This window comes from Palaemon carinicauda, chromosome 34 (genome assembly GCF_036898095.1).
Source record: "Palaemon carinicauda isolate YSFRI2023 chromosome 34, ASM3689809v2, whole genome shotgun sequence".
Lineage (NCBI taxonomy): Eukaryota > Metazoa > Arthropoda > Malacostraca > Decapoda > Palaemonidae > Palaemon > Palaemon carinicauda.
Genome location: NC_090758.1, coordinates 75,589,972 through 75,617,615, shown reverse-complemented (window position 1 = coordinate 75,617,615; position 27,644 = coordinate 75,589,972). Strand labels below are relative to the sequence as shown.

At 37.3% G+C, this 27,644-nt stretch overlaps 1 protein-coding gene across 1 annotated transcript; it reads left to right on the top strand.

Annotated features, from left to right (window-relative positions):
- Positions 1-1,797: 1,797 nt before the first annotated feature.
- On the top strand, positions 1,798-20,540 carry LOC137626459 (coenzyme Q-binding protein COQ10 homolog A, mitochondrial-like). Its single transcript, XM_068357464.1, has 5 exons — positions 1,798-1,993; positions 5,943-6,125; positions 9,575-9,686; positions 18,001-18,156; positions 19,234-20,540. Exons 1-5 carry the CDS (start codon positions 1,920-1,922, stop codon positions 19,417-19,419), a joined length of 711 nt encoding a protein of 236 aa, XP_068213565.1. The 5' UTR covers positions 1,798-1,919; the 3' UTR covers positions 19,420-20,540.
- Positions 20,541-27,644: the final 7,104 nt, after the last annotated feature.

Below are 27,644 nucleotides of genomic sequence, written 5' to 3'. Positions count from 1 at the left end.
TAGATTCTAAACACCATATAAAAGCCTTACATTGGTTATTATATATCTAGACCTAATAATAACATTGGTACCATATATTTTTACTGTTTCACATGTGGATCTTAAATTTTGATCCTAATTCAAATATACAATGGAGAGAGAGAGAGAGAGAGAGAGAGAGAGAGAGAGAGAGAGAGAGAGAGAGAGAGAGAGAGAGAGAGAGAGAGAGAGAGAGAGAGCACAAAAAACTGTATAATTATAGCTATATACCATTATATGACATATATATATATATATATATATATATATATATTATATATATATATATATATATATATATATATATATATATATATATATATATATATATATATATATATGATGTACATATGAAAAACTAAGATCATATACATATATCAAAGAATGTATATACGTGAAAAATACTAGGCAAAATACTCTAAGATAGAATTGTCCCAATAGCACAATGGCTATTAGGAAGCTATTTTTAAAAATATAGTAATAGTACTCACGTTTTTACTTTTTTTTTTTTTTTTTTTTTTTTACATCACGTGAGGAGAACTTATGGCCAGGTCTGGCATATAGCCAGCTGTTAGCAGGGTTAAGAATTTTTTAGATGTGTTATCATATAGCGTTTTCTTTCTTTTTCATTTAAAGTATTTTATAAGTTGTATATAAAGTAAATAATCATTGTAATTATAATTTATTATGTTTATTTTGATGTGAATATTTGAATATTTATGTCTGGCTAAGTTTAAGGCCAGAATCTAACTTACAAGTTCAGTTGACTTCGAAGTTGCATTTCATTTGTAAATGTCAAAATAAATGTGAAGTTAAACATATTTTAAACATATTTTATTGTATTAATAACTTTGTTTTATGAAAGTTTAATAACTTGCTAATCAATTACTGTGATTACTGATGGAATTAAGTTTTATTGTAGTGATTTTTAGGGGAAATAAGACGTTTATACAAGGGAAGAGAATATAGCTACTCGTGGCTAGTTTTTCCGGGTCTAGTCTTTGAACGGGCTATTAGTAGCGATTTTGATCAAGCCCTATAATCTATGGTGTGTGTGTGTGTGTGTGTGTGTGTGTGTGTGTGTGTGTGTGTGTGTGTGTGTATACACTTTTGTATTTTGTGTATGCTTGTGTGTAATTAATACTAAAAGATAAAATTTTACTCCATTTATGACATACATCGATAATTTCCCGATGAGAGAGAGAGAGAGAGAGAGAGAGAGAGAGAGAGAGAGAGAGAGAGAGAGAGAGAGAGAGAGAGAGAGAGAGAGAGATTCTAGGTAGTAGATAATTAGCGTTCTTTAGTGACCCTAATGGGATATATCCTTAAGAACCTCCAAAAATAATCTAAGAAGAAGAATGTGGTCCTATTTTATGTCCTGCCTTAAATACAATGTATTCCAATGTTAGTAATTTATTGCAATTTAATCTTGATAATCTAGACATTCAGAAAAAATTGTATATTATATATAACTTTATACAATTTAAATTAATTGCTATTTTATATATTCGAAAAAAAACACGCCAAACCACGGAATTTTAAACCTTATAGCGAAATTTTTATTGGCAACACTGCGATAGGCAAGGGTAATTGTCTTATAAAGGTGGTTAATTAAACTGTATTTTAATAAAATATAATATATAAAGAAAATAGAATAGATAAATTTATTTTCTTTTAATAAGTGGGTAAATAAAAGATCCATATCTATGAATAATAAAATATAATTAGAATGAAAAATAAGTAGTTGGCAATACTGCCAGAAGACCTTCCCAACTCCCCGATTGTTATTGTACGATCAGCTGATTCAGTCCCTTGCCAGATTACGCAACCTTATTTTTATAAATTCTCGCTTTCCTCTGAGGTCATAAGGTCAAAGTGGGAGGTCAAAACACTAGTGAAATATGCGTGTAGTTCCTAGACCAGCTGTGAAGTTATTTACCGGGCATACCAGGAGATTATCGGCAAATACTACCAGGTAGATATGTGTGGCTCATGGCATCGTAACTACATTTTTATATATTTGGACATATTTTGATTTCTGTTGACTTTTTGGATTCATAGGCAATTATATATGATATTTTGTAGGATTAGGATTATAAATTAAGTATATCCTTACCTTAAATAATTCCTTATGCCAAACCAGCTTTTAACTTTTCAAGGTTATACATATAGACACCATTCCACCATTAGGACAATTAATAAAAAAAGCTATTTTTTAATATAATAACCTTTTATTCAAGCTCCTCGTCTCATATCGACGGCAATGTTTAAGTTTATAAGTGAGGTAAATCAAGCCTTGAGCTAGATTTCAAATAGGTCAAGGTCAACTAATTGGAGATTCTATTTTAGCGGAAAATATATTTTGGATCAATTGTAGGTTTTTACTATAGTTACGTACAAAAAAACCTTTCTACTACAAAACAGGTATTTCCCATAGAAGAACATCAGTTTTATTCGAAAATGACACTATTCTAACGGCAAATAAAAACTTAATTATCTAAGAAATAATAATCAATGGGGATAGTTTGCGCAGCTCAGCATGTACAACTTGCCAGTACATAGGAGCTTGATGTTTTTCTCTTTCTGCGAGTGAAGCGAGCTCACTGCCAAGCAAAAAACCAATAGGTTTGTAAAAAAATATCCCCGTTATTAGCCGGTCTAACAGGTTTTTGGTTTATTTGCAGTTGAAATGAAGGTCAAATTTAATGAAAAACTATTTATTTCTGTTCAAAATCTTGCTCCGTCCGTAAATATAATTTTACCGATTGTAGGTGGTTGGGCTGGTCAGGAAACCAAGTGAATAATATTCTTACTAAACTTAACCATACCTTACTTTACCGTACTTGATTTAAAGTAACCTAACTTACTCTGCTCTATTATTATTATTATTGTTATTATTATTATCACCATCATTATTCGTATGTTTTTATTTGCTTTAGTTTAGTGAAAGTAACACTTTTGTGTTATTTCCTAATTAGCAGTGATATACCTCGCTGAAAAGGTATTTGAAAGAATATTAATGAAGGACGGTAACGAAGTAATAGTTCGTCTATTTGTGCTGCTCCACCCTGAAGTGATGACTGTAGCAGGTTTATCGGAAGATTATGCGAGTAGTTTATTACTTCTTATATCATTTATTTATTAACTTATTTCCTTTCCTCACTGGACTATTTTTCCCTGTTGGAACCCTTGGGCTTATAGCATCTTGCTTTTCCAACTACGGTTATAGCTTAGCTAGTAGTGATAATAGTAATAATAATATACATCCTTTAAATATTTGGAGAATCATACAGCGTAGTCTACATTACTTGTCAAATCCAATTATCGCGTTATTTTGTGAATAAGAAATTCTTTAATTTCTGTTGTTAGCAGGTTACTTAAAGATGGTAGCAGAGTCTTTGGAAGATTTGTTAGAAGCTTTTGTAAATGGAAGAGGGGATTGATGATCAACGTATGCAAATTGACTAAATCTAACTAGGGGGAAAGGAGAGAATGAATGTATATTAACGAAAGTGGCCATATATTGTTGAGTGAACCCTGTACTAAATATAATAGATGGTACCATAGGAAGTGCTCTGAATTACAAAAATTACAGAGTAGGTTTATAATGACTGAAATTAAATAGTGAAAATTTGAGAAAAATAGCATAAAGAGGGAATATGGAATCGTTTGAAAACAAAGTGCGTGGAGGAGGAAATTCAAAATCATAAAGGACCAATATAATCACTTATTAAAGTGAAAGAAAGCTGAAGACTCAAGAAAATTCCAGAGCAGCAACAGACATGAATGAATTATATTGTCTTCTAAATGTCTAATTGAAAATGTGAATGAAAAAAAAGCTCTCAGATGGTTATAGTGACCAAGAACTAGCCAATAAATTTCTAAATTCTTTAAAACCATAATATATTATAGGATTTTTGCCGATTTCAGAATCAGTTTGGCACTGAATGAGATGCACGATTAAGATAAGCATGAATTAAAAATGTAACCAAGGATGATGTTACCAAGATTATTAACGGGGTATTGATGATGAACCTTTTGTGTACTGTATATAAAAATTGCTTGGTTAGCAGAGACTATTGTGTACGACTTGGAAAATCTTATTCATCATATGAATAATTAAGAAGTGGGGTGCCTCAGGGAAGGTATACAAGGCCCAAGCTTATTCTGTATCTATACTATCAGTCTATCAAAAGTACCAGAGACATGACATGAAGTTCAAGCTGAATGCGGATGATAAACAATTTTACTTCATAAATGGTATTGATGATACAATGATGAATTTAAACCATATTCTTACTAGTGTTATGGAATGGACGACAATTAAACAACTAAAACCAAATGGAAATAATTGTGAATCTGCTGTAAGGTGTTTGGAAAGAAAAACAATTTGAGAAATCTTGTTGACATCCAAATCGATATTGATGACAACTTGGTTCTTATATCTAGTAAAGTTCATGACCTGGTTGTATTATTATTATTATTATTATTATTATGGCTAGCTAAGCTACAACCCTAGTTGAACAAGCAAGATGCTAAAAGCCCAAGGGGTCCAACAAGAAAAAATACCTTAGTGACGAAAGGAAATAAGGAAATAAATGGTATGAGAAATAATGAACAATTAAGATAAGATATTTTAAAAACAGTAACATCATCAAAACAGATATTTCATATATAAACTATAAAAAGACATATATCAGCCTGTTCAATATAAAAGCATTTTAAGCAAGTCTTAACTTTTTTACTAGACTGTAATTTCTCTCTGTGCTCAAATCAATAACGTAAGAATCACTGGACGTCACCTTAGAAACATTGCTTTTGTGAAGAATTATCTGGACAATTGTTCGTTTAAAAAAGATGTGATTATCCGCGTTATTAAGATTGATGGCTGTGACTCTGTTACAGCCTACCCAGAGTACTACTTGGGAAGCTTCAATACATGATAAACAGAGGAGCAAGAGTGATAAAATATGTCCTACCCTGATCAAGGATTACCCCTCTATTTATTGAACTATACGAACTGTCTATTAAAGCTAGAATGCAATGGTTCATTAAGTTATCGGAACTAGACGTCCAAATATTTCAAGATGATTGCTATACATCGTGCAGCCAAGAAATCGTGTCTGCACGAAAATGAGTACAGATGATTTTAAAATCTTGAGACAAGATGTACATCGGCTGTAGGTTCTAGAGCTTTCAAATGTGCGGCCTTAAGATTGTATAACAAGCTCCTTAGAAGACTTCTGAAGAACTGATGATTTAAAGGTTTTCAAGAAGAATTCAAAGACATTTTTTTGTTATATCAAAGTGATACAATAGCGTAGATTTGAGAGTTAACGACAAAAAATATTCTGTAGATCTTGCAGGGCGCAGGGCATTTCGATGTGTGACAGCACCAGGAAAACAGCTCTTAAAGGAAAGTGAATAGGAAAGAGAGAGCACAGTGCACTACAATAGTTTGTATTGTCAAATTATTAACCCTTTTACCCCCAATGGACGTACTGGTACGTTTCACAAAACTCATCCCTTTACCCCCATGGACGTACTGGTACGTCCTTGCAAAAAACTGCTGTTTATATTTTTTTGGCATATTTTTGATAACTTTATGAGAAACTTCAGGCATTTTCCAAAAGAATAAGACCAACCTGACCTCTCTATGACGAAAATTAAGGCTGTTAGAGCAATTCAAAAAATATATATTGCAAAATGTGCATGAAAAAAAAACGCCTTGGGGGTTAAGGTTTGGAAAGTTCCAAATAGCCTGGGGGTAAAAGGGTTAAGAGATTTAGTTTTTTTTATAGAATACGGTATAAATAAGCTTCAAAATATTTCAAGGTTTCTACTCTCACGATGAAGAAAATATTCCCCAGATGTAGTTTTCATTCCCTTTTCTGCAACATCAAACTGTCTCTCGTCCTTTGCAGACGTCCCCTGAGCGTATGGGATCCCAACGGCACGCGCGATGACGCGGCAAGAGGGCATTACAAAGAGAACAGGTCGTTGCTTCTGCCGCCACCGGCCTGGCCAGGGATTCCGCCTCACAGATACATAGTCGGCAGTGTTCTCGGAAGTAAGAAGAAGGAATACTCCGAAAGAAGGATTCTAGGGTGAGTTCTTGTAGTCGGTCTAACTCTAAATAGTTTTTCTTTACCCTTAAGGTTTTGTATTTCATAAAAGTTGATATGAAAGTTAATGGATTTTAGTAGGCTTATTTTATTAAATATTTGATTGCTCATATTAAGTAAGGGTATGAATTGTTCCTCTATGGAGGTGTTTCAAATCACGCTAAAGAATATTTCTATATGAAGAACTTAGGTCAGTTAAGGAAAATATAAATGGGGAAGAAGGTCGCCTCGACCTTCTCTAGACCACGATCGTCCCAACCTGCAACTTCTTTTAATCGAAAGGATCCTGTAAAGCTCTTTCAAAACCCCTACCCTGACCAGTTAAGTAAGGGAGGCTGAGAAGACATAGAGGGGTATGCTTATGGTGGAGTCTCCCTTCTACTGCTGTTACGGGAAGGGGTATACCGGGTATCGATTGTCCTTATGGATGGGTATACTACCTTTTCTGGACTGCCGGCCCACCCCTATCATACAGACAGATAGCATTTGTAACTATCCTCCAATGTCACCGAAAGCCCTTGCATTGTTGCAGAGTGGAAAGGGATGTTGGAAGAAGCTTGTACCAATTCTAGACCCGGAGTTCGGACTGTGCTACCCAACAGGTGTTGACGCTGATGGCAGCTTGGGTCTCTCTCATATGGGTTACATCTTTTCATGTATCCCAAAAGTTTGGTGTGAGCTTGGCCTTTTCAGGGAGGCTGTTGCCACAGGATCAAGATATCCTTCTCGCCTTTCATAGTGATCTGAGGATCGAGAAAAATTTGCGGAAATTTGTTCTCACATCTAAGAAGAGGTTGAAGGAGCTGACCATGTTGATAGACAAGTCAGTAGCGAGAGAGTTTCCATCAGATGATGGCATCAGCAAGCTGAGAGGTAGCAAAACAATTTTTCCCAAGTAGTACTTCCAGCTTAACAGGCTGAATGAATCCAGTTTTGTTATTATCTTTAGTGCATACAGTATTGCAGACTTACTCATTGATCTTTGTCCCAAAGCACCTCTTGGTCATGACTACGGAAGGCTAATCCTCAGCATTTATGCTTGTCTTCTGACTGAACACCATAAATCTCCTATCCTCGGGGGAGTTGTTGGTACTCGTGAAGAGCTTCAAGCGGTCTTGCTCACTCCGGAACCTCGGACCATTGGAATCGAACATTCTCAAGTCTCTTGCTTACGCATCGTATGAGCCTTTGAGATGGTCACCAGACATTTCTAACTCTCTAGACTGTCTTTTTGCAAGCAGTAACGTTGGTGAAGTAAGTTACACGACCCAGTTTCAAGGCATTCTCCGTCCAATTGCTTCATGAAGTAGCTCATGGCAATTAAGGAGATATTTTTGTGAGGGTTCTGCTGTGCTGTCTGAAGAGAACTCTACATCTCGGGAATTGAGTGACAGCAACTCTTCCTTAGCACTGGTAGAACCAAGAAAGAGGTGTCAAGAATATATATTTTTTTGGCTTCATATGACAATTACGATCATACACTTTGACCTTTGATGGGGTAGAGGTACCATCTCGTACTTGAGATCCCAAAGTCAAAGGGGGGCCCTCTGAGAATCCGAAGAATCTGCTGTCGGACAGTTGTTGAAGATGCTCGTATTTGCCAAACAACCTTCACAGCTTTTTATTCAACGGAGGTTACCCCCATGTCCTTTTAACACTTTTCTAGTTTTGTGATATACTGTATGCTCTAATATTATTTTTTAGCCAGCCTAGCCCCCATACATGACAGGAAGCTTCTTTTGTATGGTAACCTGTTCAATATATATCTGGAGGAAAGGAAGAATGACAGGCTTTTCTGCTTCTTCTTTCCTTCCCCTTACTTACTATGAAGCATTCGCACCGTTACACGCTGGATCTGACATTGATACAGGTTAGCTACATTTCCGAGTACCATTTTCATTAGACCAGATCTGAAGGAAATAGGTCTCGTAAAGGGAAGATGGCAAGTTGAATACCTATCAATTGGCCATCATGCGCCAGGTATTTCATTCCAAACTGTATATCCCCTTTGAGGGAGAAAGATTTCTTCATAGGCCAAGCCTACTCATCCCTATGATGGGCTGATAGGAGGTTGCAGGAGTCATATCTCCCTCGCTCCTCTATGGGACAAGGGAGACTGACATTTTCCGGGGAAGATAAAGAACCAACTACTTCTATTCAAGAGGGACGTCTTCTTACCCAGCAATGAGTGAGTGTGTGTGTTTTGAATGGCAAAAGATTTATGTACGTACAGGAACAAATAACAATTGTTAAATGTACAGTAATATGTATTTTTCCTATCTATATAAATCCAAGTCCTTTAAAGTGTATGTATTTTTCCTATTCATACAAACTTGACTCCTTTAAAGGGAGACTTCTTACCTAAGCCGCCTCTCTCTGTCCCAAGCCGAAGATCATTAGTGAAAGTCAAAAGGGCTGCTCGCCCTCACTCAGAACGTTTCCTTAACTACCTCGTTAACAATTTCAACGGCTGTTCCATCTCCGTTGATGTTAAAATAACCTATTTTAAAGGACTCGGATTGTTAAAGCTAAGAAAATTACAAAATACTTTTAGGATGTTATATATAATCTACATTCAACCTATTCCCAGCCAACGTTCTAACCTTTAACGCTGTATATTCTGTGTAAATATATGTGATAGTGTTATCTTTTTAGCTACCAGATAATCTTGTGAGAAATTGTCACAAGTCGACTGATTTTCTTTATTTATTATATTTTTTTTTTATTTTTTATTTTTTTTTTTATTGTGTATGTAAATTTGGCCTTGTATTCTGACAGCATGAGATCTATTATTATTATTTTTATTATTATTACTAGCTAAGCTACAACCCTTGCTGGAAAAGCAGGATGCTATAAGCCCAAGGGCTCTAACAGGGAAAAATAGTCCAGAGAGGTAAGGAAATAAAGAAATAAACTACAAGAGGAGTACAGTAATGAAATATTAATGTAAAATATTTTAAGAACAGTAACAACATCCAAATAATCTCATCTCTATCTGTACAGTATTAGTACTATAGTACTTACAAAAGAATAACTCAAATAATTTTGCAATGTGTTGTTAATTTCAAGGCAAACTTTCGATAATCTATTGTAATTACTTTTGTACTTTTCAGTAAATTACAAAAAGGTTCAAAGTTTAGTAAATTATTGCAAAAGGCTTATAATTTTTATAGATTATAGTTAACAGTAGCCATCTTTTTCTTTATTACAATCATAATCATAAATAAAACGATACTGTATTGATCTCGTATGATTCTTGCAATGGTGTTTCAGTGATCGAAAACTAATCATAACCTAACCTAATATAAGGAAGAAATCTAAATTAACAAGAGCTCACTCCTTTTAGGACAAATAATTCATTCATTTTTGTCTGAACGGCTTGTTAGAATACGTATCGTTCGTATGTTTAATGGCGTCCCATTTCTTTTCAGTTACTCCATGAATCAAATGTTTGACGTAGTGTCCGAGGTGGAACATTATCACAAATTCGTCCCCTACTGTAAGAAGTCTCTAGTCACGCTGAAACGGCCAGGTTTTCTCAAGGTAGGGACGGTATTAGCGTGTGTTTCTTGACATGTTTTATACATCATCATGAAGTGTTTTGATAAGATCATTTTTGGGATTTGTGCGAAGGCCTCACGTTCTGTCAGATCGACTCTCCTGGCCTCTGGACCAGAACATGTTGTGAAGATAGATGTTTATGTAAGTATTCATACCAATGTACAAAATCAGGTACCTTATAGTGCTCTCTTCAAACAATAAATGATATCTCTTCTCATTCAACCATCAAAATGAAGAGGGGAGTTGTTAATTTGCCTGTTAACATGCAAACTGAAAGGTAACATAGGCTAGGCATATTACAGTACAACACATAAGAATTAAGTTATGATACTTAACTATGTCTAAGAGAGCTTCTAGTGTAGCAGCCAGGGAGAGACACATCCTCACTCTGTGACTGCTGAAAGAAGACTAGAGAAAGAGTTTGGATGAGGGGGATATCCCCTGGCTTCTCATTAGCTATAACTTATGAATTTCATGATAACAAGCTTCTGTGACTATTTCAGCTTCAGCTTAAACTGTATACATAATGAGTAGGTTCTATTTAAGATTTGAAATATTTTCGAAGACTCTCTTTCTTTCATCTTTTCCCAATTGGGTTTTTGCAGGAATCACATCTCTGACATAGATTTTTTTTGTAGAATAATTAGGATTTATGGAACCTCTCGTACAGGAGATACAGTAGAAAGTACGACGTAAGAAGGAGAAAAAGTTAATCGCAATTATTCCTGGTATCGTCAAAGAAGCCAGGAAATACAGTCATTTTGTAAAAGTTCTTGATTCTGTAATTATGTAATAGAAGACCAGAATGGGAAAAATGATTGTTGAAGCTAATACAGTTGATTGACACCTTATTAATAACTGCATCTTTCTGGGTATAAGAAAGTAAGAAGTCTGTATTCATGACTAAAATACTTTAGTTTTAACTAGATTGCAGAATCATTGTAGACTTCCCTAGACCTGGTTTAACCCTTTTACCCCCAATGGACGTACTGGTACGTTTCACAAAACTCATCCCCTTACCCCCATGGACGTACCGGTACGTTTCACAAAACTCATCCCTTTACCCCCATGGACGTACCGGTACGTTTCACAAAACTCATCCCCTTACCCCCATGGACGTACTGGTACGTTTCACAAAACTCATCCCTTTACCCCCATGGACGTACCAGTACGTCTTTGCAAAAAACTGCTATTTACATTTTTTTTGCATATTTTTGATAACTTTATGAGAAACTTCAGGCATTTTCTAAAATAATGAGACCAAGCTGACCTCTCTATGACGAAAATTAAGGCTGTTAGAGCAATTTAAAAAAAATATATTGCAAAATGTGCTTGAAAAATAAAATGCCTGGGGGTTAAGGGTTGGAAAGTTCCAAATAGCTTGGGGGTAAAAGGGTTAAATGACTCTTTCTTCATGTGGTTGTTGAAAATATGAGGCAAGGCATCGTCAATAAATTTGATGCAGCTAGGTATATAGAGGTCATAGGGATTGGTCAAAGTGTTGATGGATGAGATTATGTGGGGTTGTTGTTGTTGTTGTTGTTGTTGTTGATGGTAGTGGTGGTGTAGGGGTATTGCAAAGAATCTTGAATGCTGCAGTAAGTGTAATAAGTAATTCTTTTGGCGCTAAGTGTAAGAAAAAGTGTAACTTGCATTTACCGGACGTCAGTTTTTTTTTTTAGTACAGTACAGTCATTGTTATTATTATTATTATTATTATTATTAAAAGCCAAGCTACAACCCTAGTTGGAAAAGATGCCATAAGCCCATGGGCTCCAACAGGGAAAATAGCCCAATGAGGAAAGGAAATAAGGAAATAGATAAGCTACAAGAGAAGTGATAAATACTGTAATCAAAATAAAATATTTTAAGAATAGTAACACATTTAAATTAGATCTTTTATATATAGACTATTAAAACTTCAAAACAAACAAGAGGAAGAGAAATAAGATAGAACAGCGTGCTCAAGTGAGAGATTATTATTATTACTAGCTAAGCTACAACCATAGTTGGAAAAGCAAGATGCTATAAGCCCATGGGCTCCAACAGGGAAAAATAGCCCAACGAGGAAAGTAAATAAGGAGATAAATAAATGATATAAGAAGCAATGAACAAATAGAATAAAATATTTTTCAATATTAAACTTAGCCGGTGATTATATAAGCTGCAACTCTGTTGCTCGACAGAAAACTCTACGTTAAAAATCCGCCAGCGATCGCTATGCAGGTAGGGGGTGTACTACAACAGCGCCATCTGTCGTGCAGGTACTCAGTACTCAATGTAAACACAGAACTCAATTTTCTCTCTGTCGGGCTACCGGCTAGACCTACTAATTCGCTGTGCTAACTGGATTTGTTTTCACAACTATTGGTGAAGTACACTATTCTAGTTTTGAGCTTTCGCTATGCAGGGGTTTTATCTTCATCTCAAAACTTGAATCGTTTTGGATAGAATTAATTATGGTGACGTTTTGTTCATTCTTTCTTAGCTTAAATGTTTTAAATTCTAATTTAAAGGAACTTTTTATTTTTAAAAACCTTTCAGTTTTTTCCTTTAGTCAAATTACATGTTTTTTTTGACGATATATAATTGGGCTCTTCTCTTAGGTGCGAAATCAAGAGAGAAAGAGAGAGAGAGATAGAGACGGAGGGAGAGAGAGAAGAGTAAACGTTCCGTTCAAGCGGGTAACGTTGTTCTCGTGTTACTCTCGTCCCTAGTCTCTGTACGGGGAGGAAGGATAAAACGTTTTTAGTTTTTATTCTCGTCCCCAGGCTATGTGCGGTGAGAGATTGAAAACGTAGTTATATGAACTAGTGTTTAGTCTCTTTCCCAGCCACTGATTTTTCTTTTTATCTTAAAATATGTTTTCTGTTTTTTGCTGGTATTATGAGCTTGCATTATACGACTAATTTCGCAATTACTACCTTTTAATGAAGGGTAGAATTGCGTGTTTCAGGTAGAAATAAGTGCAAAACAGAAAATCGAAGTGATAAAGTGATATACGCAAAGTGTTACAGTGTTGCGTCCGAGGCGCAAAGTGTTACAGTGTTGCGTCCGAGGGTTCGTCTGTTCGTGCCTGTCGTCCTCCCAGTCCGGGACCTCTTGCAAGTTCCCAAGCCCAGGGGAGAAGCAATGTCGTACGACCAAAGGGTTCGAGAGGCTTTAATCAGCGAACAGACGTTCCCTCCGTGGTTTCGGGCGTATCTACCCAAGATCGCCCCACCCACACAAAGACGAGAGAGCCCATTTATTCCTCGTCTGCGGAAGAGGTTTCTCGTAAGAAACCATGGACCAAGGTCTCGCGGCTTCTTAAGCGCAAGTCGGTCCCTTCCGCGCAAGTCCAACGGCCCAGTTGTAGCCACTGGGTCAGTTCGGACTCGCTGCAGTCTTCCGACGACTGCTCACCACCTAAGAGAGGCAAAGCGGTACCGCATCAGGCAGTCACACCGTCTGTTGCCGCACCTGCTCCTGTAGACCCTAGTGGTCTTTGCTGCAGACCATGCAGTCTCAGTTAACGTCATTGATGCAGGACTTTCGTGCGGAGAAGGTTGACACTGCACCAACCTCTAGCCTACAACCAACCACGGTTGTGCGTCCTGTGGACGCTGAGGCGACCTTCTGCCGCACTCCAGCTGAGAGAGTCCCGCCACCCATGCGTTCCAGTGTACCCTGCCAGCCGCATGTTGACGTTCAGCGACGCACGGAACCTTCCGTTGCCGTTCGCGAGGTACAACAACAGTCTAAGTTGTTTTGTTTTGACGCGGAGCGTCAACCTCCGCATTCTAGAGTTGTTTTGACTGCTCAGTCTAGGCAGTCAAAGCAGTCTCGATTGGACGCTGTACGTCCTCACGCACCTGTTGTGGTTGACAGTTCAGTTGTTGACAGTTCACAGACTGTCAAGCAGTTACATGACGTTGCGTTCTGGTCCGCTACTAATGCACCAGTGAGAGACTCAGCTTTTATCGGACAAGGTTCCTGTAGATGAGGAAGTTGCTGTTCTCCCTCCTACTGATATTCCCTTGAGGACTCTGTCAGATAGAGAGGAGCCTTAAGCTGCTTAGCCTCCTATGGACTTTAATTAAATCATGATGATTTTTTTTTAAGGATCTTCGTCCGGATCTTGTAACTGCTACTCCTCGTTCGCCTAAACGTCAGAACTTACACTAGGCCTAGCTACTTCGAAGCCGTTGTTTTTAAGCTAGTGCTCTCTCGCTCTCCTAGAGAGCGTTACGTTGGCTAGGCGACTGGTTTTTTCACCAGGAGGAGTTTGGGGGATACAGCCTTTGCTTTCCCTTCTTTTAAACTGGTTTATAGAGCGAGAGTCTGATATGACACGAGAGAAGTTATCGGCTTGGGAGTTCATGCCTCTGCCCAGATAGACTTCTCAATTCTGGTAGACTCTCCCTGGCGCCTAGCCAGGAGACGCTCCAAGTTGTTTACAGGTCAACTTCTCAGCTGTTGTCGAGCCTTTGAAGTTTTGCTGTACTATTATGTCACGCATAACAAGGCTTTCAGGGATGGTAAACGGTTCCGCCTCAGTCGCTAACCCCGTCTGTTGCCACACCTGCTCCCGTAGACCCTAATTGGGCTTTGCTGCAAGACATGCAGTCCAAGCTTGCGTCCTTGATAGAGGACTTAATTGCGGAGAAGAACCTTCTGGCCAACAACCTTCCAACCGGTCGGTTGCGCTCCCTGTTGACGCTGAGGTAACCTACTCGCGTCTGCCAGTTGAGGTGGTTCCTCCACCGATGCGACCCAGTGTGGGTTGCCAGCCGCACATTGACGTTAAGCGACGCTCGGAGGTGGTTGTTGACGTTCAGGACGTTCAACAACCAGCAGAGGTGACTTGTTGTGACGCAGTGCGTCAACCTCAGCAACCCGGTAGGGTGTTGACTGCACAACCCATACGGTCTAGACAGTTTCGGGTTGACGCTGTACTTCCTCGCGCACCCATGGTTGTTGACAGTTCACAGACTGTGCAGCAGTTCCATGATATTGCGTCCGGCTCCGTCACGCATCCACCAGTGCGACCGGATTCAGCGAGTCAGACGTTGCCCACTCCGTTGCCGTTTCCTCATCAGTTTCGGATGAGGAACCCTCTGATGAGGACGTTGCTGAACAAGACGATCAGCCCCCAGCCCTGCTATCCATCCAGAAGATGCTGAAGAAGGAACGCTGCTCAGTCAGGCTGTGGATGAGTCTGGTAGGGACGCTGTCATCCGTGGATCAATTTGTGTCACTAGTAAGACTACACCTCCGTCCTCTTCTATACCATCTAGCTTTTCACTGGAAAAAGGACAAGACGCTAGAAGCGGTCTCGATCTCGTTTTCCGAAAAGATGAAGTCTTGTCTGACTTGGTGAAAGGACTATATCAACCTAAGAGAGTGTCTTCCCCTGACTGTTCAGACTCCCAACCACGTTCTCTTCTCGGACGCATCGGACGTAGGCTGGGGTGCGACATTAGACGGTCGGGAATGCTAGGGATTATGGAACTCGAGTCAAAGGACAATGCATTTCAACTGCAAGGAGCTACTGGCAGTACGTCTGGCCTGGAAAAGCTTCAGGTCTTTCCTTCAAGGCAAAGTGGTGGAGGTGAACTCGGACAACACCACGGCTTTGGCGTACATCTCCAAGCAAGGAGGGACCTACTCTCTGACGTTGTACGAGATCGCAAGAGACCTCCTCACCTGGTCAAAAGGTCTAGACATATCACTAGTAACGAGGTTCATCCAAGGCAACTTGAATGTCATGGCAGATTGTCTCAGTCGGAAGGGACAAATAATTCCAGCAGAATGGACCCTCCACAAGGATGTATGCAAGAGACTTTGGGCCACCTGGGGCCAGCCAACCATAGATCTCTTTGCAACCTCGATGACCAAGAGGCTCCCAATATTTGGCTCACCAATCCCGGACCCAGCAGTTCATTTAGATGCCTTTCTCCTAGATTGGTCACATCTAGATCTATATGCATTCCCTCCGTTCAAGTTTGTCAACAAGGTACTGCAGAAGTTCGCCTCTCACGAAGGGACAAGGTTGACGCTAGTTGCTTCCCTCTGGCCCGCGAGAGAATGGTTCACCGGGGTACTTCGATGGCTAGTAGACGTTCCCAGAACACTTCCCCTAAGGGTGGACCTTCTACGTCAGCCACACGTAAAGAAGGTACACCAAGGCCTCCACGCTCTTCGTCTGACTGCCTTCAGACTATCGAAAGACTCTCGAGAGCTAGAGGCTTTTCGAAGGAGGCAGCCAGAGCGATTGCTAGAGCAAGGAGAACATCCACCCTTAGAGTCTACCAATCGAAGTGGGAAATCTTCCGAAACTGGTGCAAGTCAGTATCCGTATCCTCGACCAGTACCTCTGTAACTCAAATAGCTGACTTCCTCTTACTTCTGAGGAAAGAACGATCTCTTTCAGCTCCCACTATCAAGGGTTACAGAAGCATGTTGGCATCAGTCTTCCGTCACAGAGGCTTAGATCTTTCCAACAATAAAGATCTACAAGACCTCCTTAAGTCTTTTGAGACCACGAAGGAGAGTCGTTTGGTTACACCTGGTTGGAATTTAGACGTGGTACTAAGATTCCTTATGTCAGACAGGTTCGAACCGCTACAATCAGCCTCCCTGAAAGATCTCACCTTAAAGACTCTTTTCCTGGTATGCTTAGCCACAGCTAAAAGAGTCAGTGAGATTCATGCTTTCAGCAAGAACATCGGATTCTCATCCGAAACGGCTACATGTTCTACAACTTGGTTTTCTAGCCAAATAACGAGCTGCCTTCTCGGCCTTGGCCAATATCGTTCGATATTCCAAACTTATCGTATGGTTGGAAATGAACTAGAAAGAGTCTTATGCCCTGTAAGAGCTCTTAAGTTCTATTTAAAACGAACTAAACCTTTACGAGGCCTGTCTGAAGCTTTATGGTGTTCAGTTAAGAAACCATCTTTGCCTATGTCAAAGAATGCTTTATCCTATTTTATCAGACTGTTAATACGAGAAGCTCATTCCCATCTGAATGAGGAAGACCAAGCTTTGCTGAAGGTAAGGACACACGAAGTTAGAGCTGTCGCAACTTCCGTGGCCTTTAAACAAAATAGATCTCTGCAAAGTATAATCGACGCAACCTATTGGAAAAGCAAGTCAGTGTTCGCGTCTTTTTATCTTAAGAATGTCCAGTCTCTTTACGAGAACTGCTACACTCTGGGACCATTCGTAGCAACGAGTGCAGTAGTGGGTGAGGGCTCAACCACTACAATTCCCTAATTCCATAACCTTTTTAATCTTTCTCTTGAAATGTTTTTTATTGTTGTTTTTGGGTTGTCCGGAAGGCTAAGAAGCCTTTCGCATCCTGGTTGATTTTGCGGGTGGTCAAATTCTTTTCTTGAGAAGCGCCTAGATTAGAGGTTTTGATGAGGTCCTGTAGTATGGGTTGCAACCCTTGATACTTCAGCTCCTAGGGGTCGCTCAGCATCCTAAGAGGATCGCGAGGCTCCGTAAGGAAGACGTACTTAAAAAGGCAGAGTAATTGTTCAAGTCGACTTCCTTACCAGGTACTTATTTATTTTATGTTTGTTATTTTGAATAACTGCTAAAATGAAATAAAAAATCCTTACCTCATAATAATGTAAACAATTATTGCTGGTCTCTACCCACCCCCCTGGGTGTGATTCAGCTTATATAATCACCGGCTAAGTTTAATATTGAAAAATGTTATTTCTATAATAAAATAAATTTTAGAATAAACTTACCCGGTGATTATATATTAAAGGACCCTCCCTTCCTCCCCAATAGAGACCCAGTGGACCGAGGAGAAAATTGAGTTCTGTGTTTACATTGAGTACTGAGTACCTGCACGACAGATGGCGCTGTTGTAGTACACCCCCTACCTGCATAGCGATCGCTGGCGGATTTTTAACGTAGAGTTTTCTGTCGAGCAACAGAGTTGCAGCTTATATAATCACCGGGTAAGTATATTCAAAAATTTATTTTATAAAAATAACATTTTAAAAGCAATAACAACATTTAAACAGATATTTAGTTTATAAACTATAAAAATACTTATGTCATCCTATTCAACATAAAAACTTTTGAAGTTCCACTGATTCAACCACCCAATTAGGAAGATCATTCCACAGCAAGCTTGTGGCTAATTATTATGAATATTTTACAGTGGATTAATACTGACAAGTTAATTTATACGTATAGTTACATAAATAACATATGCATTATTACTGTTTGTAGTAAGATATAAAAAAATGATGACTGCATTTCCCTATTTCTACTTCATAATTCTTTCCAGGCCGATCTTATTGTGGGCTTTCCACCCGTGGTAGAATCTTACACTTCGAGCGTGACCTTAGCCCGGCCGCATCTCGTACGCGCCGTGTGTACGGAGGGAAAGCTGTTCAATCACCTTTTGACGATATGGAAGTTTTCGCCGGGAATCCCTGGCCAGGTAAGTGAAAACAGACTGGCTTGCGGAGAATTCCTTTCGTACTTAGACTCTCTCTGTCGTTTTCTTTCTTACAATATCAGACCTGTTTGTGAGAAGGAAAACGGCACTGAGGCTAGACTGAATTCTGGATGATGTATTGGACTTGTATGTTTTGGTGTTACGGAAGTTATACAGTAAAGCTAAAGATAAACCTATATTCTCGAAAAGAAAATCGTGATTGGTTTTATTTCAGTGTTATTATCTAGTGTTGTTTAAAATATCACTGCAGACCAAACATTAATGTTAGCCATCCGTGTTACAGTACTTTTAAAAAAATGAGATTCAGACACAAATCTATTACTCATTGTTTTCTGCGTAGATTCTCTTTTGGAAAATAAAAAATTAAGCAGCTTTTGTTTTGGATGGGTAACCTTTAATGATTACTAGTTCTCTTTGTACCTTTCCTGTAACCATCTGTTCTAGGCTTAGGAGTAAGCCCATGTAATTATCTAGTCAGTCGACTAGCCTGCCTCTTTGGACTGTTAGATAGCTCGACAAGTAAAAATGGAAGCAAGTATTTTGAGACTACTGTAATGTCATACTTTGCTGTACCTCAACATTTATTATTTTAAGTATTCTTATTAAGTACTATTTATTGTGCTATATACTTTGAAGCATAATGAATAATTATATTTAGATAATACATTGTATCGGCCCATCCCTTTTGACGAAGGAATTAGCTAAATGGAAGACAGCCTGTGAATAGTGGTTTTCACACGCCCCTGCTTTATACACGACACCTTCAGGGTGCTCGCGCGAGGGTAGTAACCTCTGCATTCCATGCTTTTAACTTTCTCTGGTATATTTGTAAGTATTTATATCAGAAAGGTGTACAGAAGGACCCTTTTCACCGGGCGTCACAGGTATCTCCCCAGAAATAGATTTTTCCTTCGTCAAAATCCCTTTATTATTGTATGAATTTTTTTATAATACAGTAAAGTTATTACGGAGAATTAAAAATTTTTATAGTTCTATAGTGGCACTGTCTTTTTTAATGTCATTAACGCATTAGATTGACAGACCAAATTGCCATTTCAGCCAAACACTTGTACCCTCGATTTCTCCGTTTCGTTCGAGTTCCGGTCCATGCTGCACTCGCGACTCGCGCACGTCTTCTTCAACGAAGTCGTGAGACAGAACGTCAACTCGTTTTTAGCCGAAGCCAAGACCCGGTACGGAAACGAGTCCATCCGTTCTCAGAGGCCTCAGATCTTGCAAACCTGAAAGAAGTAGAACGTAGGTTTTCAATTGAGTGATCAGGTGTAAAAACTATATTAATATTTATCTATGCATAAGGGTATTTTGCTGCTGTTATTTTCTAGTATTGTATGACTTGTACATAAATTTGAGTACAGTAAGAAGGCGTTTAATGTAGTACAGTACAAATGTTTGTCATCATTGCCATGGGGTTGTACGGAACTCTCGTACCGAGTGATGGTGGCGAATTAGAATTTTTGAGAACGTCATTGGTAATACGGCAGAGTAAGATCTCGCATTGATAGCCTGTAAGATGGCAGATGTTAACAACAGAGAGAGTTTAAAGCCTAGTCTAGAATAGGATGCGTTTGACACTAATAAACTCCATTTGTGGCGGACGACACTCAATTTGATGTTAAACCAGATGTAGATGCATAGGCATCATGATTATTAATCCATCACAATGCAGTCGGGTAATGATCCGTTGATTACGGACATATAAGAAATACGTACGACTCAAAACAGAAGAGTGTATGAGGGTTAAGAAATAAACTTGTTTTTCATGAGAATCCTGGATTTTAGAATAGGCTATACAATATTTTATGATGCTCATTTAGTTTTTAGAGTTTACAGAACCATTCAAATAACACAGTAATTAATTGTCACAGCAACACAGTCAGAAACAAGCTAAAGTTGATCTTTTATAGACCAAACTCAGTTCAGTAACTTTCCTTTTGCATGTTGTAATGAATAGACATTTTGACCCCCATTACATCCTAACACTAGCAATAAACATCCGTTCTCTGGTTGCCTTACGCAAAAAGGCTGAGCTACTTTCTTGTAAAAACAGGGAATTCATAACTACAGACTTCCTTGCCTGCTGGTATTGTTCGTCGTCTGCTGAGATCCAATTATACATGATTTATTAATGCGAGAATCCGCCGTACTGTATTCAAACGTACTACAGTAAATGGTAATGATGCAAACATACTTTTAGAATTTGATATGATATACAGTATATTTACATATATATAGATGCAATGAAAACGTTTCTAATATATTTTTAACAGCTGGTTGTTTCGTTGAAAATCAAAATAAGTCATTTGTCATAATTATGTTTTGAAGTGACTATTTCAAAGTGCTAATTTATTAACCGATTTCACGTGAATGTATTATTGCCGTTTTTATAAAGAAATAGACCCAGGGTTGCTAGAAAATATATATAGTTTATTTTACAGAATAAGTTTTTTGTATGGAAGAGTTTTTTTGTTTATGTGAAGGGAAGCGAGTTCCTTTTATAAATTGGTGTAAAGTACGTACTACATATGAAATTTGTGAATTGTATACTATTGGCGTATTTTTCGTTGATGTAAGGATACAGTACCTTATACAGTACAGTACAGTATTGCTTTTTATGAATGGTTGTAAAGGAAAGTACGTACTGTATATGAAATTTGTGAATTGTATACTATTGTCGTACTTTTCTTTAATGTAAAGATATAGTACTGTTAATCGCTTTTTATGAATGGTTGTAAAGGAAAGTACGTACTGCATATGAAATTTGTGAATTCTATACTATTGGCGTTCTTTTCGTTAATGTAAGGATACAGTATATTTCTTTTTATGAATGGGTGTAAAGGAAAGTACGTGCTGTGTGAAATTTATGAACTGTGTACGAGTGTTGTACGTTTTGTTAATATAAAGGTATATTGCTTTCGCCAGTAGCGGAAAATTGTCTTTAACCTTGTTTACAGATTTAGAAACGATACTACTTTATCATCCGAAGATGGTCGATAGGTAGAGCATAAGGGCAGCTCTTGTTTGGTAGATATATAGTGAGTATTTTACCACTCGGAAGTGTTACTCTATTTGTCTGTGTATTTATTTTACCATGTACGTTAACTGGAGGCAACCTTCAAAGATTTCTTCTTAAGTGCTTCAGTTACGGTTAACGGCGACTTGTTACATTATTTGTAAATGAGTGAAAATTCCTTACTATCTTTAAGAAACTGTAATTTAATACCTACCAAATTCACCTCTTTTCATATAATAGTCAGATAATTTTTGTTGACACTGAATAGTTTTGTGTACAGATATAGAAGTTAGAAATATGAGATCTTGTCACAGCAAGGAATGGTTTTGAATAATTGGTTCAAGGAAAAGTCTGGGATTACTGAAAGTTGGTATTCCTGTCTCTCTTTTCCTGACCGCTGTAGAAATCTACTTCAATTTTCGTCATAAATTTGAATACAATATATTGGGAAGTGATAGCACCTTCATATTTCAACAAAATGGTTGTCACATTACAGAAAACCAAATGTTCATGCTTTGTGTTTCATATTAAAAATATTACAGTTTTCATTAAACTGTAATTGTACAATTAACTATTTTGATTTTGTACACACAGAGAACCCTTGTTTTATATAAGCTTTCAATGTTTTGACTTTTGTTTTGTTGCTACGCCATATATATTGAAATGATTACAATATAATACAGTTTATACTGTGATTATTACAAGTAGTTATATATGCTTTTGATTTCAGTTGCAAGCATCATCCTCTTCAGTTTAGCTTGCTTACTAAACCCTACTGTTGCTTTGCGTTTAAGTATTCTTATTTTGGGACGATAATCTTTAATCTCTTTCTTTCTTTGGACTACGAATAATGACTCTTCTAAGTAGACTTTTTAGCTTACTTCGCAAATGGACGTCAACATACAGGCCAACGTTCTGTTGGAGTGGATTATCAGGAAGCAGTTGTATGCAAGTTTAGCAGCTGCAGTTCAAGAAGGCCATTATAGTACTGCATTCAGCATCGGTATAAATGCTGTCCGGTTCCTACTAAGTGTCGTAAAGTTACGTACTACGTGTCGTAAGGTTACGTGCTAAGTGTCGTAAGGTTACGTACTAGGCGTCGTAAGGTTACATACTAAGTGTCGTAAGGTTACGTGCTAAGTGTCGTAAGGTTAAGTACTAAGTCTTGTAAAGTTACGTACTAAGTGTGGTAAGGTTCCATGCTAAGTGTCGTAAGGTTACGTACTAAGTGTCGTAAGGTTACGTACTAAGTGTCGTAAAGTTACTTACTAAGTGTCGTAAGGTTACGTGCTAAGTGTCGTAAGGTTACGTGCTGAGCGTCGTAAGGTTATGTACTAAGTGTCGTAGGGAAAGTAAATGGACTGATTAAACAACAGTGTAGCCAGCTCATATTTGTAAATACTACAAGATCAAGACAGTATACTTTTTTGGATGAGGTATCAGTCGTTATCTTTGAAGATTCAGACTTTATTTGCTTTTATTTTAGTAGTGCTTAAAAGACATTTTTTGTTGCGTATACTGCATATTATTTAGAAACTTCTGAGTGTTACATTCAGTTGGATAGATTTGTCAAAGGGATGATTCAGACCATTTCTGGCTGATAATTCTATTCTGGTGATACTCATATCTTTTCTAAAGTAGTTTAGGACGGTCAGTTGTGATTGGCAGTCCCAGTCACAAGAATGGCTTGATAGATTTCACTGAAATGACACAACTTTATTGATTGTATCTATACCTGATCAATGTGTAGTGACCTGCTCCTTTTCTCTACCGCTTTTAATTCTAAACCTCTGAACCACACAGTTTATTCATTTCTCCTCTATTATTGTGGTCTAATGAGACATAAGACCAACAATTAGAAAATGTGCCAAACAAATTTCATTTTTTTTCATTTTGCTTTAGTAGTCTCATACGCATAGCAAAGTTTAGTAACACAGTTTTATACACTATCTAATCGTGTTAAAAGTTTAATTTCAAAGTATCGAAATCTATACTGTATGTTAGTGTTACTATTTCTTGATTTATAATGCTTACTAACCCAGCCATGCAAATTAACAAACTGTCAGCTATTAGTATTTAATTTTCTCCACGAATGAATGCGGAAACACACTAACAATACTATCAGTAGAATTCACTTTGCCCTTGCGAAAGATTTTATCTGTACTGTGCAATATGATGACTGGAGGAAACAAATGAATAACTGTTGCAGTGACTATCGCTGGTTGTATTTGAGATGCGCAAGGATAATTGTTTGAGATTCTAATGTCTTATACATGACAGTATTTTTTGTTCCTACTTTAGGTGTAACTTTTGGAAATATGTTTATGATAACTGTTTAAGGTAGCTGTGCCTTTGCAGTCGCAGCCCGAGGAATGTCGATTTGATTGTAAATATATTCGCATTGTATAAACAAGGTCTTCACATTTTCCTGTACATGTTGTAAATACATAATTATGTCTAAATGAAACTAGTCCACTCTACTTATTTCGGGGATACCTACCACGTTACCAATTGCAGGTTATTTTGTTTAGGTAAGTTATTTATTTTACATTCTTACTAACCATTTCAGTACTCTATTTTTCGATTCATTTATGTATTTATTCTATGAATGTCGATCAAATGCCTCAGTCAACCTCAAGTAGGACACCGTTGGTCATTAAGGGTTGTAAATAGTTTTAAAAATGGGTAAATTCATTCTTCTTGACAGTGAACAGTGGATTTTATGTTCTAAGTTTTTGTCATTTCTACCATTAAAAGATCTTCCATGTCACGAATACTGTACTCCACTGAAAGTGTTACCAATTACTTAGCACAATGTTACACGAAGTTTATTTTATTTTATACAGTGTAAAGAAAAACTCCATGTACGCCCTTGCGACTAGTTTTATTGTAAAGTTTTCTTTATGTGCGTTTGTTTTCATTATCCTAAATATTAAAAGTTTGATTTTTTAAAAGTATATGATGTATTTATTTCCAAATATTTCTTACTTGCTCTGTTTAATATAAATGTATCATGCTCAAGGTGATATATTGATAAATACTCAATGTGAAATTGATTTATTTAGTAATTAAATGTTCACCAGAAGAAGGGTTATTTGAGAAGGTCAAAGGTTAACCAGAAAATTAACAGTGGAGTTACTATATGTGGGTAAAGGCATAGTTCCTGATTAGTGACCCGTACGAATACATCCATGAATGATGAAACTGTCGTACAACCGTTAAAACTGTTAAAATCGAATCATTTCTTGTAGGAATTGGTCTGGTCAGCATCCTGTTGGTTCTGTTGTTCTGTTAATGATATGTAACATTGAACATTCTATGAACAAGAGAGATCATCAAATGTTCTTTTAACCCTTTTACCCCCAAAGGACGTACTGGTACGTTTCACAAAACTCATCCCTTTACCCCCATGGACGTACCGGTACGTCCTTGCAAAAAACTGCTATTTACATTTTTTTTTCATAATTTTGATAATTTTTTGAGAAACTTTAGGCATTTTCCAAGAGAATGAGACCAACCTGACCTCTCTATGACAAAAATTAAGGCTGTTAGAGCAATTTAAAAAAAACATACTGCAAAATGTGCTTGAAAAAAAATAACCCCGGGGTGTTAAGGGCTGGAAAGTTCCAAATAGCCTGGGGGTAAAAGGGTTAACGAACATTGGATATTCCGATCACGAGAAGCAATATCAGAAGTTCTACTGATAAAAAGCATGAGTTAGAAATTAATTTCCTTCAATAGAAAAGTGATATCTTTTAACATTTTGTGATATAGATCAACTACCTGTTGAGGAACTGTCACATTTGTAAGTTTTTCATATACATCTTGTCCCGTAAGACTTAGAAACTGGTGTGCACTCCCAAAGTAAAATTAGAGAGGGACAGCCTACTCACTGAATAGTCTCCGTGGGCCCTGCACGGGGCCATATGGGCAAAATTCCACAAAACATTCACAGTAACAAAAAATGATCTTAGGGTCATAATGCCAGTTTGATATCAAAAGTTTTATCATTAATGCAAATAAGGTCAAGTCTCGTCACAGAAAGGTCGTCTAAATGATTTTTTAGTTTTTGTTATTGTAAGGACAGAGAGACAAGCGTCACCAACATCAACTGATAGTTTATTCAAACATGCGTGGGAATATAATACAGGGTGCGGACGGAAAGGTAGCATGGCATAGGCGCCAATTCAGCTTGAACTTCCCGCCAAAATATATGTGTTTTCTCACATGAACAAATACAGGAATTGCAAGTAAACAGAAACATGTAATGAAATAATACATATGTCAAATTGTAGCTCTGAGGGAGCGGAATACATATATATAGGAAGCCACGGTGTGGCGAAAGGAGAATTTAAATAAATAGATAATTTGTTGAATTTCTGGACGACGGAGGGAGCGGTGTCCTTACATTATTATTAAATTACATAAAAACAAAAAATACATAAATGATCTATCTCCATTGAGAAAGATTGGCTGTATTTCTTCTACTGAGTGTAGTAACTAATTCATAAATCAAATTTTGATATGGAAGGAATAATGAATGAAGATTATTATTATTATTATGACTAGCCAAGCTACAACCCTAGTTGGAAAAGCAAGATGGTACAAGTCAGTGATAACATATGAGAAATCCAATGGACTTGGTATGACTATAGTGAAAACCTTATCATTATTATCATCTCCTCCCACACCTATTGATGCAAAAGGCCTCGGTTAGATTTCGTCTCTTATCTTGAGTTTTTAAATCAGTACTTCTCCATTCATCATCTTATAATAAATTTTTTTTACTTAAATATTTCAACATGCAGCACTAAATTGATCAAAATTTAGTGATTTGTGGACTACTTATAATAATATATATTTTCTAAGCTACAACCCTATTTGGAAAAGCAGGATGCTATAAGCCATGGGGCTCCAACAGGGAAAATAGCCAAGCGAGGAAAGGAAGTAAGGAAAATGAAATATTCCAAGAACAATAACATTAAAATAAATATTTCCTATATAAACTATAAAAACTAACAAAATAAGAGGAAGAGAAATAAGACGGAATAGTGTGCCCGAGTGTACCCTCAAGCAAGAGAACTCTAACCCAAGACAGTGGGAGACCATGGTACAGAGGTTATGGCGCTACCCAAGACTAGAGAACAATGGTTAGATTTTGGAGTGTCCTCTTAGAAGAGCTGCTTATCATAGCTAAAGAGTCTCTTCTACCTTTACTAAAAAGAAAGTGGCCACTGAACAAATACAGTATAGTAGTTAACCCCTTAAGAGAAGAAGAATTGTTTGGTAATCTCAGTGTTGTCAGATGAATGCAGACAGAGGAGAATATGTTAAGAATAGGCCAGACTATTCGGTGTATGTGTAGGCAAAGGGAAAATGAACCGTAACGAGAGAGAAGGATCCTATGTAGTACTGTCTGGACAGTCAAAGGACCCCATAACTCTAGCGGTAGTATCTCAACAATGGAAAAGAAATACATTCTTGTAAACGAAAGTCTAAAATACCATTAATGACAGCCAATGGGAAACCACCCTATTAAATTAGAAGTGTTCTGTTTCCTTTTGAGATAGTGGAAGACCAAATAAGGGGACCATATGGTGGATGTTGGGAAAAAGTATTATAGAAATATACAAAAAATATATCACAATAGGAGAAGTAAGAAATTAGAAAGAGCAAGAACTCAAAAAAGAAATAAAAAATAAAGTGGAAAATAAAATTACAAGAAAAATAGAATAAAAGAAAGCATAGATGACCAAACAGAGGTTTGTGAATAGTAATGATAAAATAGATTATATGAGAGAACTTAACACTAAGGAAGCAGTATTAGTTATGAAAGCATTTTGTTGATTATGATAGAATTCAGAGGAAATTCTAGAAAAAGAAATTAAAATTCTTCTAGTAGTGTGCCCACAATCACAGTGTTGTGGAGAGAGCAACGAGGAACCTGAAATCTTGAACTTAATTCTTTTATAAAATCTATCCATGCATTTTTCTGATTTGCTTACACCCGTCACAAATATATCTGTAGATATTACAAATGTAATAAGAAGTATAAAACTTAAACTACAATAGTAACTAAATAGCTGTTGTAACTGCAATCCTCAAAGCGCTATTTAGTACTAAGTCAGACCATGCTCTGATCTTACACATGTACAGCAGTGCACTATTTATGTCATATGGTAATATTTTATTGTTAATATATTATACATTTATTACTAGTGATGCCAGAATTCCACAGCTGATACTAATTTTATCTTATCCACATTTCCTGTGTTTGGGGATTAATTTTCTTTATGTTTAATACAGGCATTGGGTTGGCCGCTGTTGTTTAAAGATGTATATTTTTTAATCCTTCCCTATACTTTAGAGGTTATATTTATTAAATATGTTCTTTTTGTTAATATATCTCCGTTTGGATGATAAAATAACACTAGATTTC